At 43.9% G+C, this 18,494-nt stretch overlaps 1 protein-coding gene across 10 annotated transcripts in view; it reads left to right on the top strand.

Moving 5' to 3' along the window:
- Window positions 1–18,494, top strand: part of NBEA (neurobeachin) — a 630,876-nt gene that overhangs the window by 202,271 nt on the left and 410,111 nt on the right. For all 10 annotated transcript variants that reach the window (XM_040426128.1, XM_040426125.1, XM_040426127.1 and 7 more), the window contains 2 exons: window positions 10,926–11,005; window positions 13,166–13,228. In XM_040426128.1, the coding sequence (XP_040282062.1) occupies window positions 10,926–11,005; window positions 13,166–13,228 (143 nt within the window). The remainder of the gene's footprint in view (window positions 1–10,925; window positions 11,006–13,165; window positions 13,229–18,494) is intronic.

The raw sequence follows: 18,494 nt of genomic DNA, 5'->3' as shown, positions 1-18,494 counted from the left end.
TGTGACACTTTTTTGCAGCCTAGGTGGGCAAAGGTGCCCAAATTCCTTTTAGGAGGGCATTTTTAGACATTTGGATACCAGACTTCTTCTCACGCTTTGGGGCCCCTAAAATGCCAGGGCAGTATAAATACCCCACATGTGACCCCATTTTGGAAAGAAGACACCCCAAGGTATTCAATGAGGGGCATGGTGAGTTCATTGAAAAAAAAAAATTTTGGCACAAGTTAGCGGAAATTGATTTTTTTGATTTTGTTCTCACAAAGTCTCCCTTTCCGCTAACTTGGGACAAAAATTTCAATCTTTCATGGACTCAATATGCCCCTCAGCGAATACCTTGGGGTGTCTTCTTTCCAAAATGGTGTTATTTGTGGGGTGTTTGTACTGCCCTGGCATTTGAGGGTCTCCGCAATCATTACATGTATGCCCAGCATTAGGAGTTTCTGCTATTCTCCTTATATTGAGCATACGGGTAATGAGATTTTTTTTTTTCCGTTCAGCCTCTGGGCTGAAAGAAAAAAATGAACGGCACAGATTTCTTCATTCGCATCGATCAATGTGGATGAAAAAATCTCTGCCAAAAAAAGAAAAAGGAGGGGAAAGGCGTCTGCCAGGACATAGGAGCTCCGCCCAACATCCATACCCACTTCAGCTCGTATGCCCTGGCAAACCAGATTTCTCCATTCACATCAATCGATGTGGATGAATAAATCATTGCCGGGATTTTTTTTTATATATATACAAAGTGTTTGCCAAAGTATATGAACACCGCCACCTCCTCAGCTCATATGCCTCGGCAAACGTATCTTTTACTGCAGAGGAGAAATCTCGTCTTGCAGCGCCGCATACACCGACTTGCGTGTAATCTGACAGCAGCGCAATGCTTCTGTCCGAATGCACATCAGTGCTGCAGCTAGTCGATCGGTTGGTCCACCTGAAAGGTAAAAAAAAACAAAACAAAAAAGAAAAAACCAGGCCGCAAAGCAATAACTTTATTAACTGTTGAACAGAACATAGAAACTTTTTTTAAACTTTTTTAACTGAACGTTTAACTTTTTTACTTACCGGTATTTTTTTTTTTGTTTAGTTTTTTTTACCTTTATAGAACAAACCTCTCCTTCCCCATGGGACAATGTGCAAAGCGCAAATCGCCCAAAGATGTGGCGAAGTACGTTATGCACTTTATCCCAGGTGAAAGGAGAGGTTTGCAGCAGCTGTGAGTGAATGGGCCCTAATAGCCCTGTGTGCCTGTCCTGGTGAGATGTGATCCCTATGCTAGGTGTACCTGTGTGTGGTACTTCCGGAAACACTCTCCATAGCATAGGGCAGGGTGGTCAGCACAGTCAGGACAGAAATAGCGGGTGTCACGCCTTATTCCACTCCTGCTACAGACACGACATCTTTTTCGGGGTGACGGTTGGGTTGAGGTACCAGGAACGACACATTTGAGAAATGTCGCTCGTGTAGACGGCTAACTACACTGGTGGATGGGGCCACGGAACCTCCTGGGTAAAGGAGGTTCTCGATGATCTCTCCCTGGAATTTGAGGAAGGATCCTGTTCTCCCAGCCTTACTGTAGAGAACAAAACTATTGTACAGCGCCAATTGAATCAAATATACAGACACCTTCTTATACCAGCGTCTGGTTCTGCAGGAAACTAAATACGGAGACAACATCTGGTCATTGAAGTCCACCCCTCCCATGAGCGCATTATAGTCGTGGACACAGAGGGGCTTTTCAATGACACGGGTTGCTCGCTCAATTTGGATTGTCGTGTCTGCGTGAATGGAGGAGAGCATGTAAACGTCACGCTTGTCTCTCCATTTCACCGCGAGCAGTTCTTCGTTACACAAGGCAGCCCTCTGCCCCCTTGCAAGACGGGTGGTTACAAGCCGTTGGGGGAAGCCCACGCGACTAGTTCGCGCGGTGCCACAGGCGCAAATCCGTTCTAGAAACAAATGCCTAAAGAGGGCCACACTTGTGTAGAAATTGTCCACATAAAGATGGTACCCCTTGCCGAATAAGGGTGACACCAAGTCCCAGACTGTCTTCCCACTGCTTCCCAGGTAGTCAGGGCAACCGACCGGCTCCAGGGTCTGATCTTTTCCCTCATAGATCCGAAATTTGTGGGTATAGCCTGTGGCCCTTTCACAGAGCTTATACAATTTGACCCCATACCGGGCACGCTTGCTTGGGATGTATTGTTTGAAGCCAAGGCGCCCGGTAAAATGTATTAGGGACTCGTCTACGCAGATGTTTTGCTCAGGGGTATACAAATCTGCAAATTTCAGGTTGAAATGGTCTATGAGGGGCCGAATTTTGTGGAGCCGGTCAAAAGCAGGGTGGCCTCTGGGACGGGAGGTGGTGTTGTCGCTAAAATGCAGAAAACGGAGGATGGTCTCAAATCGTGTCCTGGACATAGCAGCAGAGAACATGGGCATGTGATGAATTGGGTGCGTTGACCAATATGACCGCAATTCATGCTTTTTTGTCAGGCCCATGTTGAGGAGAAGGCCCAAAAAAATTTTAAGTTCGGAAACTTGGACTGGTTTCCACCGGAAAGGCTGGGCATAATAGCTTCCCGGGTTTGCGGTTATAAATTGTGTGGCATACCGGTTGGTCTCTGCCACGACTAAGTCCAAGAGCTCCGCAGTCAAGAACAGCTCAAAAAATCCCAGGGCCGAACCGATTTGAGCCGTCTCAACCCGAACTCCAGACTGGGCGGTGAAAGGGGGAACTACTGGTGCGGCTGAAGTTGGTGACTGCCAATCAGGATTTGCCAGCACCTCAGGGACTCTAGGGGCTCTACGGGCCTGTCTGTGCGGTGGCTGCTACGGGGTAACTAGTGCACGTGCCACCGTACCAGCTTCAACTGCCCTTCTGGTGCTCGCTACTTCACCATGTTGTACGGCAGTGCTGGTACTAGGTCCAGGAAGGGCTGCGCTGCTGGTGTATGCCTCACCACGTGATCCGGCAGCGACAGCCCCACTCTGCTGCTCTTGAAGCGGATCCTGCGTAACCTGTGGTCTAGCGACATGGGGCCGGGTACGCCTGGTGCTGCCAGGGACCTCCACCTCCTCGTCCGAACTTTGGGTCAGAGAGCCACTGCTTTCCACAGGTTCATATTCTGACCCGCTAGATTCGTCAGATGAGGGTTCCCACTCCTCATCCGACTGGGTCAGAATCCTGTAGGCCTCTTCAGAAGAATGCCCCCTGTTTGACATTTTGGACTACTAAATTTAGGGGTATTCCCTGAGACTACCCAAGAAAAAAAGCAAACCTGTCTTACAAAGGGGAGGCTAGCGAAGTACCGGAGGCCGCTGCGGTTGATAAAAAATATCAAAACAGATTTTTTTTATCGCCGCAGTGCGTGTAAAATGAATGTGCAGTGATCAAAAAATATATATTTTTTGTCACTGCGGTGGGGCGGGCGTGGGTGAACGCACGTGTGGGCGACCGATCAGGCCTGATCGGGCAAACACTGCGTTTTGGGTGGAGGGCGAGCTAAGGTGACACTAATACTATTATAGATCTGACCGTGATCAGTTTTGATCACTTACAGATACTATAAAAGTACAAATGCTGATTAGCGATACGCTAAACAGCGAATAAAAGTGACTGCGGTGCGGTGGGGTGGGCGCTAACTGACGCTAACTACCTAACCAAGGGGCCTAAACTATCCCTAAAACCTAACAGCCAATACCAGTGAAAAAAAAAAAGTGACAGTTTACACTGATCACTTTTTTTCCTTTCACTAGTGATTGACAGGGGCGATCAAAGGGGTGATCAAAGGGTTAATTGGGGTGCAGGTGGGTGATCTGGGGCTAAGGTGTAGTGTTGGTGTACTCACAGTTCAGTCTGCTCCTGTGCTGGATCCAACCGACGAAAAGGACCAGCACAGGAGCAGACAAGCCATATAACAGATCATATTTACTAATATGATCTGTTATATGACTTTGGATTGGATTTTTTGAAAATCGGCAGCCTGCCAGCCAATGATCGTTGCTGGCAGGCTGGTGACGAAATACTTCTTTTAATTTTGCCGGCCCGCGATGCGCATGCGCGGGACGGCTTTGAGCGAAATCTCGCGTCTCGCGAGATGACGCGTATATGCGTGACTCTGCGCAGCGCTGCCACCTCCGGAACGCAATCCTGCGTTAGGCGGTCCGGAGGTGGTTAAAGGGGTTGTCCACTCCTCCGGATAGGCCATCACTATCTGACACCCCGCACCTCTGCCAATCAGCTGTTCTGTAGTAGCATTGGTGGATGGAGCTGGTAACTTCAGCACTGATCCCGTTCACTTCAACAGGAGCAGTGCAGCTGACATATTCTGCAGCACTTTACAGACATGAGCATCCAACTGTCCCCAATGGGGCTCACAATCTAAGGTCCCTATCGGGAAACCGGAGAAACCCACGCAAACACCGGGAGAACTTACAGACTCCATGCAGATGTTGTTCTTGGTCGGATTCAACCCCAGAACCCCAGCGCCGCAAGTCACCAGTGCTAACCGCTGAGCCACCGTGCTGCCCGTTTTCCACCCATTGCACAATGGACAGAGTTGTTTAGTTCCGTTGACAACTTCTGGCCCTGAAGTTGCTGCGGAAAAGCTGATTGGTGGGGTGTCGGATCTCTACCAATAAGATAGCGATGGCCTATCCTGAGGATAGGCCTTCACTTGTATTGGAGAGGCAGTCCCACATGGGACTGCAACACTCCGGTTTTGCTGCCCAGATTTGGGCATGGCAGATCCTCAGTGTTTTACAGTACCCACAAGGTAGATGAGGTTATAAGATCTCGTATCTACACCCTGTGAAAAAATCTGTGGCCTAAATTGACCTGCGGTGTGTATTTTAAATCTGCTGTATGTCTATTCATGTTGCTGATTTCCAACGCTGATTTCGGGATTTGCGATGCCTAGGGTGACATCCACGGCATATCCACAGCAAAATTTGCTACAAATCTTTATGTAATTTATGCTTATTTTGGCATGGATTTGTTTTAGGAGCTGTTTCATAATGCATCATAGTTATTTCTGATAAATGGCTCTTACTATTAAAACGATTTCTCTTTATCTGCCCTTCCTCATTTCCACGCACAGGTATGTAAAGGGTTATTTCTTGCTGACAACCCCTTTTCTAAACACATCCACCTCAGCGATGATCTGTTACAGTCGAGGGGGTAGAGTAGTCCGCCCATAGCATTGCCCTGCAAGCGGGTGCAGCATGGAAAACGTAGGAATACACGTCAGCCATTCGATTGAATGAAGGCTCTGTCCTGTACCTCACATGGATCCAGAGCTCCCCCCATTTATTGCTCTGCTAGGAGCTCAGGGGGCATGCCCTTCTGCTCTAGCACTCTTCCTGTATTTGTCAAAGCGTCAGTAGATATGGCTGGTGGCAGTTGAAGGATGGAATTGAGCATGTACGACCACCTCAGTAGGTGGACGTGCACATTACTATAAAGGGACACCGTGACACGGCGTGAAATAAAGAGAATATCTCACAACTGGCACCTTTTTGTATAAGAAAGTTAATTACTGTTCATCAATTGTTGGATTATGGGTAGCTACGGTATATGCAACCCTAACAGGAACTGCAATAACAGACATAACATTTGTTCAGGAGATCCAGATATCTCACTACACAGGGACCTATTCCAGGTATAAAAAGTTAGGTCATCAATATTTCTTTAGTGGGAGTAACCCAGAGCCCCACCGTGGGTCAACCGAATGAGGGGTCTGCTTAGATGGGGCCTGGCTTCAATCCCAGATACAGCCTGGGTGAGGGTCCAAGTGTTGAAGTGCCCTAAGGCTACTTTCCCACTTGCGTTGTTAATTCCGGTATTAAGATCCGTTTTGATTTTACACATCAGGATGCGTCCGTTCCATTAGGATGCGGTTGTTTGAAATCAAAACGGAAAAAAAACGGATCTGTCACTTAATACATTGAAAGTCAATGACTGACCCGTTTTTTTTTTGGGCTCCTAAACAAACAGATCCATCACCATTGACTTACATTGTTTTCAGTGCCAGATCCGTTTTTTTCAGTTTTAATGACCAGGCACAAAACCGCAGCCTGCAGCGGTTTTGTGTCCGGTCACAAAACGGAATGCTGCTGTAACGGACGACATCCTGATACATCCTGAACAGATCTCTTTCCATTCAGAACTAAACGTCCAGATTGTTTCAGCCAACTTTTCTCTTATGTCTAGGGGCCTTAGAGGGTTATTATTACATGGACATTTTTAGCTGATTGACGGACATATCTGAGTGCGCTTACTTGTCTGTTCTCATAAGTCCCATAGAAGTTAATGGGGAGAGCCACGCCACCTCTCCATTCACAGCGGCGCATGGTGGTGCACCTTCCAGGACATGGTGATCAGTGCTGTACCAGGAAGTCCTCTTTGAAATGTAATAATGATGATATCCGATGTATCACCTTTTACCTTGCTGATATATCTTTCTAGACCCAGAAATTCCTTTTGCTGTAACGTATTAACTGAAGTTGTGCTCGGATCGTTGACTCTGGTGAAGGCATTTGTTTTCCCTGACATGTTTGTTACAAGTCCAGCCAGTTTTGAGATTTGTTTAATGCTTTGCTGACCTTAAAAGGGCTCCCTAGAGCTGGTACGTGGGGTTTGAAGATATTGCAAGACTCGCTGCTGAGACATTTGTATGTCCTGTTAAATTGGCCATAAAATTGGTCTCATGGAATGAGGCTACAAACCGTCGCTGTTTTAATTATCCCAGGCACGGTTGCTGCATATTGACTGTAAAGCTTTGTCAATAATCTGGCAAAAAATACAGCTTTTTGATGTTTTTGAGGATAAAAAGAAACACCATAAGATGGCGACATATAAAATGATCATCTGTAAGAACTGAATAAGTGTTTTTTTTATTTGGGTGGTTGGACTTGGCTATTGGTACAGTCACATCGCTGGGTGTCTGTAGTTGCTAGGGTTATATTTTTAATATTCCTACTGGGAGAGATTTATTGTTAGTGTTTTTTTTTTATTTAGACTGCTTAAAACTAGACGAGGCAGTCAGGAGATGCGCCAGATTTTACACAATCATAGACTTGGCATATCTTGCTAGACAAATCAGATGTTTTTCCTGATGGTACCTTTTGGTTAGCTTCCTGTAAACTTTTTTTTCTGCTGCTGCTATATTGAGAATAGAGGTTTTCTATGCTTAGAAATCTAATACATATTGCTGTTTTATTCACTGCCACAACATATCTAAGTATAGAAAAACCTCTAAAACCTTGTCAATATAGTACAGCTATAACTTTTATTATGGGTTAAAAAAGGGAGAAAAAAAACTGAACGTGGGACATCTACATGCAAGGCTGACCACTTACCTCCAGTCCACAACCTTATCATATTGAGAAAAGTGCTTTTCTATACTTAGAAAGCTAATACATATGACTGTTTTCTTTATAATCCTATATTGTGCCTGTGAATAAACCAGTAATTAGCTTTGTAATCATATAGAACTTAGCTAGTGTATATTATATGTGGATAACTAGCAGTATAAAATAAAGCACATATGATGGCTCATAGTATAGAGTACACATGGATAGCTATCAGTATGGGGCTCATATGGATAACTTGCCATATAGAGCGCACATGAATAGCTCAGACTGTATACAGTGCACATGGATAGCTTGTAGTAACAATTGTTTAGTCCTATCTTAGTTGGTTGCTGAGTGTTTTTTTCATATACTACTGTAAGTATATCTGTAAAATTGTTGGGGAATGAACCTTTACTATTGAAGCCTGTGGATCTGTATGTTCAAGGAAACCTAATATGTGTGAATTTAATAGAACAGCAAACACTTAGCTCTAGGTGCAGTGTATTTATTTTCTGTGTTGAAGATGAACACACCTCACTGAAAATCCTTGTGTGTGATTATAATGTGATCTATCCAGACTGTCCTCTGAGTTCTTACAATGAACCCACTTTTATCCTAAAGTGAATTTCCATCTTTTATCATTAATTTTGGTAAAACATTCTGAACTGATTATTTCTTCAATGTAGTTTATAACAGTAAAAAGTTCTGATATACAGAGCTCTGAATCGCCTGCATAGATCTAGATGTTAACATGCTAGCTGCCTGCAGCTGCCACTAGAGGGAGTTTTTGAGCTAAGGGCATACAGCCTCTTGGATTCAATGTATAACAGTATGCCGTATGCTCCTTCTAGTGGTTTACCATTGGCCTCTCTGTGACCTGGTCGGTAGTACAGAGATGTATTTTCAGGCCTGCTGGTTGCTATTGGAAGCCATTGACAGATTCTTGATGCTCCCCACTAACAGTTCAGCTAAATTTCTCTAATGCGGTGCTTTGTGCGTTATTACATTTAAAGCGAACCTTTCACCTGCATTTCACTTAATAAACTATCAAAAGTACCTTATAGATCATCGTCATTGTGTTAGCACACGGTCTTGTCCCACTTTTCTGCCATGTATATGCATGAAAAAAAATTGCCTTATAAAGTACTCTTCTCCAGCTCCACAAGTCACGGTAGAAGTCAAGGGGGTAGCCCTTCCCTCACTCCAGGCTGTAACTCCCCTGCCCTAACCCCGCCTCTATGCAGTCTAATTGACACCCGGCTCAGTCGCCGGGACCGCGCTTGTACAGGCGGCGCATGCGCCGTCGGACTCGAGCGCGATCCCTTAACTGAATCGCGCATGCGCCGTCCCCGATGCTTGCCTGTCTTCTCTTCCTCACGCACGATTCAGTAACAGGATCGCGCTTGAGTCCGGCGGCGCATTCGCCACCTGTACAAGCGCGGTCCCGGCGACTGAGCCGGGTGTCAGTTAGACTGCAGAGAGGCGGGGTTAGGGCAGGGGAGTTACAGCCTGGAGTGAGGGAAGGGCTACCGCCTTGACTTCTAGCGTGACTTGTGGAGCTGGAGAAGAGTACTTTATAAGGCGATTTTTTCATGCATACACTGCGTGCAGAATTATTAAGCAAATGAGTATTTTGACCACATCATCCTCTTTATGCATGTTGTCTTACTCCAAGCTGTATAGGCTCGAAAGCCTACTACCAATCAAGCATATTAGGTGATGTGCATCTCTGTAATGAGAAGGGGTGTGGTCTAATGACATCAACACCCTATATTAGGTGTGCATAATTATTAGGCAACTTCCTTTCCTTTGGCAAAATGGGTCAAAAGAAGGACTTGACAGGCTCAGAAAAGTCAAAAATAGTGAGATATCTTGCAGAGGGATGCAGCACTCTTAAAATTGCAAAGCTTCTGAAGCGTGATCATCGAACAATCAAGCGTTTCATTCAAAATAGTCAACAGGGTCGCAAGAAGCGTGTGGAAAAACCAAGGCGCAAAATAACTGCCCATGAACTGAGAAAAGTCAAGCGTGCAGCTGCCAAGATGCCACTTGCCACCAGTTTGGCCATATTTAAGAGCTGCAACATCACTGGAGTGCCCAAAAGCACAAGGTGTGCAATACTCAGAGACATGGCCAAGGTAAGAAAGGCTGAAAGACGACCACCACTGAACAAGACACACAAGCTGAAACGTCAAGACTGGGCCAAGAAATATCTCAAGACTGATTTTTCTAAGGTTTTATGGACTGATGAAATGAGAGTGAGTCTTGATGGGCCAGATGGATGGGCCCGTGGCTGGATTGGTAAAGGGCAGAGAGCTCCAGTCCGACTCAGACGCCAGCAAGGTGGAGGTGGAGTACTGGTTTGGGCTGGTATCATCAAAGATGAGCTTGTGGGGCCTTTTCGGGTTGAGGATGGAGTCAAGCTCAACTCCCAGTCCTACTGCCAGTTTCTGGAAGACACCTTCTTCAAGTAGTGGTACAGGAAGAAGTCTGCATCCTTCAAGAAAAACATGATTTTCATGCAGGACAATGCTCCATCACACGCGTCCAAGTACTCCACAGCGTGGCTGGCAAGAAAGTGTATAAAAGAAGAAAATCTAATGACATGGCCTCCTTGTTCACCTGATCTGAACCCCATTGAGAACCTGTGGTCCATCATCAAATGTGAGATTTACAAGGAGGGAAAACAGTACACCTCTCTGAACAGTGTCTGGGAGGCTGTGGTTGCTGCTGCACGCAATGTTGATGGTGAACAGATCAAAACACTGACAGAATCCATGGATGGCAGGCTTTTGAGTGTCCTTGCAAAGAAAGGTGGCTATATTGGTCACTGATTTTGTTTTTGTTTTGTTTTTGAATGTCAGAAATGTATATTTGTGAATGTTGAGATGTTATATTGGTTTCACTGGTAAAAATAAATAATTGAAATGGGTATATATTTGTTTTTTGTTAAGTTGCCTAATAATTATGCACAGTAATAGTCAACTGCACACACAGATATCCCCCTAAAATAGCTAAAACTAAAAACAAACTAAAAACTACTTCCAAAAATATTCAGCTTTGATATTAATGAGTTTTTTGGGTTCATTGAGAACATGGTTGTTGTTCAATAATAAAATTAATCCTCAAAAATACAACTTGCCTAATAATTCTGCACTCCCTGTATACATCACAGAAAAGCGGGACAAGACCGTGTGCTAACACAATGAGGATGATCTATAAGGTACTTTTGATAGTTTATTAAGTGAAATCCAGGTGAAAGGTTCGCTTTAAGGAGTGGTGGTAAATTTTGTATTTGGTTACTGTACCTGTTTTAAAAAATTAAGTTCCTAGAAAACAAGTCACCAGTGCATGTTCTGTGCAGACACTGCACAAGCAGGGAATGCTAATAGATTAGAAGGGATATCGTGGATCTTAGAACTGTGAATGTAGTTCTGAGACAGGGTACAACTCAAGACCAGCCCATTATGTTCCCTGTACAAAACCTGCAATAGTGAGCGCCTCATGTATTTTTATGTAAATGTGTTAATCTACAGAACGTGATGTATTCATTTTTACTTTTTCTATTGTAGATGGCTCCAGACCTTCCCAAAAAGAAATTATTTCCTTGCGTGCATTTATGCTGCTTTTCCTGAAGCAACTCATTCTGAAGGTAAACTATGGGAACTTGCTATTGTATGCATCAGTCACTTACCTACACCTTTACTAGGGTTAGGATGGTTGATACTGGACAGCATGTCCTTGACGTTTTGCACAGAAATGCTTAAAGGGGTTATACCACAACTTGATGAAAATCAGACATCATATGATACATGCCAATCCCTTTTAACAAATCTAGAACCAGTCCTGTACCTCACATGGATCCAGAGATCTCCCCATTTATTGCTCCAATTATTCAGCTAGATTCTCTTCAGACTGACAGCTCAAGGGGCGTGTGTCGTTTCTGCTGCCGCTCTCTTCCCATCATAGTTCGTGGTGGGGATTCTCATAGAATATGCCCTTTTTTCTACAGCTCTCTCCATATCACAGCTCAGGGTGTGTCCTTTCTGCTGCAGCTCTCTCCCTGTAATGGTCACAGCTTCTAATAGTAGATACAACTTGTGGCAGTTGAAGGATGGAATTGAGCATGTATGTCCTCCTGTGTAGGTGGACCTACACATATACTATAGAGATTATATACCAGGGGTACCGTTATAATGAAGAAAAGAGAATATCTCACAACTGGAGTGTTTTTGTAACAAAGTAAATTACAAACTAGTCTTTTATTCTGAATTATGTTAAAATAACATTTAATGTCAACAAATTCCTTTTAACAAAATGTCTCTCCCCCTGGGGGCAACTCTAAATATTGTTGCACCCTAGTGCACTCTTGATGTCATAGTATTACTGAAACTTGGCCCTGAAATCAAAACCATGCCATTGGCAGTTAAAGAATGTCTGTCAGTGGTTTTGACCATGCTAAACATACCTTTTGTGGAGTTTTTATTTTCAGGAGTAGTGTGGATATGAAGATTTATTCAGCCAGAATCTGCTCTTCATGGTCCCAGGAAGTGAAGCTTCACTTTGAAGGGCTTTCTGCCTTGAGCTGCTTCACCGTCCCTTCCTTCTGCTGTGAGTGACAGCTATAGCATCCAACCAGGAGACCACTACAGCTGTAACTCAGAGCAGGGGTAAGGGACTATGAAGCATCTCAATGCAGAGAGCACTTCACATTGAAGCTCCACCTCCAGAACACTTCAAAGAGCAGATTATAGCAGAATAAAACTTCATATTCTCACCACTCCCGATGAGAAAGGATCCACAAAAGTTATGTTTGTCCTGCTTTGCTCAAGCCCTACCTAGTGCGGTTAGCAGTTTAGCATGGTCAGACCTGCTAACAGACTCCATTTGACAACAGAGGAAAAAAAATCATGTGATATCTTTAATATAGTTTATTCTTTTTAATATCCTGTGTAGCCCAGCACTATCTGATATAATTAAATGTGGCTCAAAAAATGTCTGAAAACCTCTGTTTTAGAACCACACAGGAGAGCATCTCGTACATGGGAAATCCAAGACAATCTGTGATCTGATTGATTATTATGGATAGACATTAAAAGGGTTTTCCAAGATTTTAATACTGATGACCTGTCCTCTAGATAGGTCATTAGTTTCTGTCCGTGGGGGTCCCACACCTGGGACCCCTGCCGATAGGCTGTTTGAGACGGCATTGGCGGTCCTGTGTGCGCTACGGCCTTCTTCACGCTTACCAAGCACAGCTCCATACGTTTGATAGTGGCTGTGCATGGTATCGCGCTCAGTCCCATTCACTTCAATGGGATTGAGCTGCACCTAGGCCACGTGACAGATGAACGTGTTGTCATTGGCCTAGGAAAAGGTGGGAGAAGGAGAGTACCGGTGCCTTCTCAAACAGCTGGCAGGAGGAGGTCCCAGGTGTCGGACCCCCACTGATCAGATACTGGTAAACTATCCAAAGGATACGTTAGCAGTATTTTAAAGTCATGGAAAAGCCCTTTAAGCATAATATATTGCCCTTCCTTTTGACCATTATATCGTAAAACACAAGTCTTTCACCATAACGGACACTGATGTCATCTGCGATTATTACTGCCCAAGCTGAGTATAGTAGTCACAAATGCAGAAAACCTTGCCTTTCCAATTCAGACCCATTCCCACAGCCTACATCCGCTCCTCTTAATGTCATTTCACTGGTCCTTCATTCCTCTGACGATAAACATTAAGGCTCTGAATTATTCTGTCTCATAAAATGTTACCTACAGTGTATAAAATTCTTTTCTTTTTTTCCCTTCAGGATCGAGGGGTGAAAGAAGATGAGCTCCAGAGCATTTTAAATTACCTGCTGACAATGCATGAGGTATGCACAGTATCATTAGCTTGTCCGTTTAGTTGTCGGCGGGTTCATTATCGAAGGTTTATCACAATAGTATAAAGTATGTCAGTTATATGGCTCCATCTGAGCAGAGCTTTCCAATTATTTGGTTGCTGTCCCTGTCCCTGGTATACGGTTGACTGTAAAAGCTACCAGGAGCAGCTTAAATTAATGATTTCTTGTAAAATACTGTAAAAGCCAATCACTTTTATTTTTAAATATAAATTTAACAGGAGAAACAAGTTTATAACTTGGTAATTGCCGGCTGTGTAATGCAGATCTGCTCTTCCCGGTTAACGTGTGCTGGGCTTGTGCTTATACACAGCAGCCAATCTGAGTGTAAAGAGCTGCAGTGCAAATAGGGGTGGGAGAGAGGTAAGTATCTGAGCAGTTCAGTACTGTGGTAGTTCCAGGCCCCAGGCTCCTATTTTTTTGGTACACAGACAAGATATCAATTCCTTTACTCCTTTCTAGTCAAAGACTCCCCTTAAAGGGCATCTGTCAGCAGATTTGTACCTATGACACTGGCTGAGCTGTTACATGTGCACTTGGCAGCTGATTACATCTGTGTTGGTCCCATGTTCATATGTGCCCGCATTGCTGAGAAAATATATATCATTTTATATATGCAAATGATCCTCTAGGAGCAACGGGGGCGTTGCCGTTACACCTAGTGGCTCTGCACTCTCTGCAACTGCCGCACCCTCTGCTCCTTTGATTGATAGGCCAGACGTGATGATGTTTACACTGCCTGGTCCTGTCAATCAAAGTGCAGACGGCGTGGCAGTTGCAGAGAGAGAGCAGAGCCTCTAGGTGTAACGGCAACGCCCCCGTTGCATCTAGAGGCTCATTTTCATATATTAAAGGGAGTCTTTCACCTATACTGACCATTATAGAACACTAACACCATTATCAGCATTATAGTCCTCATATTGGAATGCTACTTACTGTTTAGCTGTCCGTCGCTTATTTTCTTAAAAAAAACACTTCTATTCAATATGCAAATTAATTCTGAAGGTGCCCAGGGGCGGCGCTCAAGAGGCCGGTACCCAGGCCTCTTGTCGCTATTCATATGAAACCCCTCCCCTTTCACCCCTCTGGCCCGCCCTAGGTTCTTCAGAAATCCAGCGCAGCGCCGTTCACAAGATTTGTCACGCCTGCGCACTTCATGATGTTTACACTGGCTATAAATAAAACAAAAAAATGCTAAAATAAAAAATGACGGAAAAAAAGACACACAAGGAATGTCTATGGGCTATATGGGAAAAAAAGGTATGGCTTTTAATGACTTGGGCTACTTTCACACTTGCTGCAGTGTGATTCGGCGGGCAGTTCCGTCGTCGGAACTGCCCGCCGATCTGCTGCTGACTGAAAGCATTTGTGAGTTGGATCCGTCTCACAAATGCATTGCAAGGACGGATCCGTCTCTCCGCTTGTCATGCGGACAGACGGATCAGTCTTGTATCTTTTTTCACATTTTTACCAGTCTGCGCAGGCCGGAAGGGCGGATCCGGCATTCCGGTATTTTGAATGCCGGATCCAGCACTAATACATTCCTATGGGAAAAAATGCTGTATCAGGCAAGTCTTCAGTTTTTTTCGCCGGAGATAAAACCGTAGCATGCTACGGTTTTATCTTTTGCCTGATCAGTCAAAACGACTGAACTGAAGACATGAATCCTGATGCCTGATCAGTTCTTTTCCGGTATAGAGCCCCTGTGTCGGAACTCTATGCCAGAAAAGAAAAACGTTAGTGTGAAAGTACCCTTACAGTATGTGCTAAAAATGGAAACTGTGGCTGGTCAGGAAGGTGGTTAAATTGCCTCTGTCAGTATAATCAACCCTATTAAACCAGGCTTGCAGTATTGTGGAGATATCATTACTGTGATTTTTATGCAAATTAAGTAGTTTGAGCATTGAGGGGCCTGCGTAGCTCTTGGAGCACCCCTCGCTGCTTAGTACACTTCCCCCTCTCCTTGATTGACAGAGCTAGACAGCCCTGTCTAATGGTGTCTGCGCTGTGGTCCAGTATTATTTATGGTATAAAAACAGTCATTGGTGGCAGTATTTTAGCTAAATTATATTCTTTCCCCTAGAAATGCATGATTTTGCTAATGCTGTGTGGGCAGTATGTAGACATGCATACAAATAAGGTCTAATATGTAGGCATTCAAGGAAGTGAGCACTATGTGGGAAGGAGAGGATATATACTTTGTGATCCCCCCAGCAGCTGTGCTCCCCCACTGTGTGTGAAGCCAGCCTGTCAGTCCACCCGGAAGTGGAGGGGCGGGTGGCTTCGAAAAACACACTGCCACCAATGACTGTTTTTATACCATAAATAACGCTGGACCACTAATGATTATCAGTGTGTCACAATGCGGGCACCAGACAGGGCTGTCATGGGGAGGGAGGAGTGTACTGAGCACTGTGGGGCGTAGCAGTGCTTCAGGGCTGCGGTACAGAAGTACGGATGCGGGCAGCACGTGGTGTACTGTCCGCATATTTTTGGCTCCCTTGAAATGAATGGGTCCACACCCACGGATGCAGACCCAAAAATACAGTTGTGTGAATGGACCCCAATAGATATATGGCCATACTTATCATTTAGCCATGTAAGAGCTAAAGTGGGGCAAATATAGCTTGTAACTATTAGTCTGGGTATCCTTATATACCCATGCCTCTCAGCCATGCATACATATCAGACATGTGGCATATCACGAGATTGTGGCATATTCACAAACGTTGTGGGGGAAATGAGAGTCTGGCTTGGCAGCTTTGCCCATATTATGTCCCATTTAAGGGGTTATCCAGGAATTTGATAGTGATGGCCTATCGTCAGAGTAGATCAAGAATATATTTAGGTCTCCACCTCCCAGGACCCCTGCCAATCAGCTGTTCAACGAAGCCACGGCGCTCACTGAGTTATGCCACCGTACAACGGTCACGTGGCCTAGGTGCAGCTCAGCCCCATACAAGTGAATGTGACTGAGCTACAATCCCAAGCACAGCCACTATACAATGTACTGTGCTTGGTGAGCTGTGGAGAGACAGTAGCACTCACTAGGGCAGCCTGTTCAAACAGCTGATCCGACTCCCAACCACCAATCTCATGTTGATGACCTGTCCTGAGGATAGGCCATCAATATTAACCACTTCACGACCACCCATTGACTATAAACGTCCTATGGGCGGTCTTTGATCCCTGAATGGACGTTCTGGACGTCAGTGACAGCAGGGCACCCCAGAGAGAAGGCAGGGACAGTTCCCAGGTGCCCCTGCCTTCTAGATCGCTGTATACACAGCGCTCGAGCGCTGTGTATACAAGTCAGAAAGCGCCATGCGCTTACTGTCCCGGCCGGTGGTCATGTGACGGCCTGGGCCGGGAGAGTGCAGGAGCTGACGGGTCTTCCACAGACCTCGATCAGCCTTGCATTGAGGCTGTACAGCGCTGTATTCTGCTGTACAGCCTCTGGGAGGTATATTCCCCCTGTTACTGGGGCTACTATGTCAGCCCCAGTTACAGGAGATATCAATAGTGGAAAAAAAAGTGATGTTAAATGTCCCCCACAAGTTTCACATGTAAAGAAAAAATAAAAATCCCCAATTAAGTAATAAAAAAATAAAAAAAGTTAAATATCGATAAAAATAGACATATTTGGTATTGTCACGTCCGTGACAGCTGGCTCTATAAATATATCACATGATCCACCCCGTCCAATAAACACAATTAAAAAAATAAATCAAAACTGTCAAAAAAAAGCCATTTTTGTCACCTTACATCACAAAAAGTGCAACACCAAGTGATCAAAAAGGCATATGGCCCACAAAATGGTACCAAAAAAGTCACCTCATCCCACAAAAAATGAGCCCCTATATAAGAAAATCGCTCAAAAAATTAAAAAAAACTATAGCTCTCAGAACATGAAGACATTAAAACATACTTTTTTTGTTTCAAAAATGCTATTATTGTGTTATAGTGAAATAAATTTAAAAAAGTATACAAATTAGGTATTGCCGCGTCCATAACAACCTGCTCTATAGAAATATCACATAACCTAACCCCCTCAGGTGAACACAGTGAAAAAAATAAAAACAGTGCCAAAAAAGCCATTTTTTTGTCACCTACATCACATAAAGTGCAACACCAAGCGATTAAAAAAGCGTATGCCCCCCAAAATAGTACCAATGTCCCCTCATCCCGTAAAAAATTAGATCCTACCTAAGACAATTGGTCAAAAAATAAAAAAGCTTTGGCTCTCAGACTATGGAGACACTAAAACGTAATTTTTTTTTGGTTTTTAAAAATGCTATTATTGTGTAAAACTTAAATAAACAAGAAAAAGTATACATATTAGGTATTGCCACGTCCATAACGATCTGCTCTATAAAAATGACACGTGACCAAACCCCTCAGGTGAACGCTGTAAAAATAAATAAAAACTGTGCTAAAACAACCAATTTTTTGGTCACCCTGCCCCATAAAGTGTAATAATAATGATCAAAAAATCATATGTACCCAAAAATGGTACAAATAAAAACGTTAACTCTTCCTGCAAAAAACGAGCCCCTGCACAAGATGATCGGCAGAAAAATAAAAAATATGGCGTTCAGAAAATGGAGACACAAAAACATAATTTCTTTTTTCAAAAATGCTTTATTATGTAAAACTGAAATAAACAAAGACAGATTTTATATCATTGCATCCGTAACAACCTGCTCTATAAAAATAGCACATGATCTTCACTGTCAGATGAATGTTGTAAAAAAATTTAAAATACAAACAGTGCCAAAACAGCCATTTTTTTGTTACCTTGCCTCACAAGAACGTAATATAGAGCAATTAAAAATCATATGTACCCCAAAATAGTACCAATAAAACTGGCACCTTATCCCCTAGTTTCCACTGTAAGGTTACATCAGGGGGGCTTCAAATGGGACATGGCATCTAAAAACCAGTTCAGCAAAATCTGCCTTTCAAAAACCATCCTTTTCTTCTGCGCCCTGCCGTGTGCCCTTACATCAGTTTACGACCACATGTGGGGTGTTTATGTAAACCGCAGAATCAGGGTAATAAATACTAAGTTTTGTTTGGCTGTTAACACTCGATGTGTTAAGGAATTTTTTTTATTAAAATGGAAAATCTGCCAAAAAAGTTAAATTTTTACATTTCATTTCCATTTTCCTTTAATTCTTGTAGAACACCTAAAGGGTTAACAAAGTTTGTAAAATCAGTTTTGAGTAACTTGAGGGGT

The sequence above is a fragment of the Bufo bufo genome, chromosome 3 (genome assembly GCF_905171765.1).
Source record: "Bufo bufo chromosome 3, aBufBuf1.1, whole genome shotgun sequence".
NCBI lineage: Eukaryota > Metazoa > Chordata > Amphibia > Anura > Bufonidae > Bufo > Bufo bufo.
This window is presented reverse-complemented; position numbering and strand designations above follow the sequence as displayed.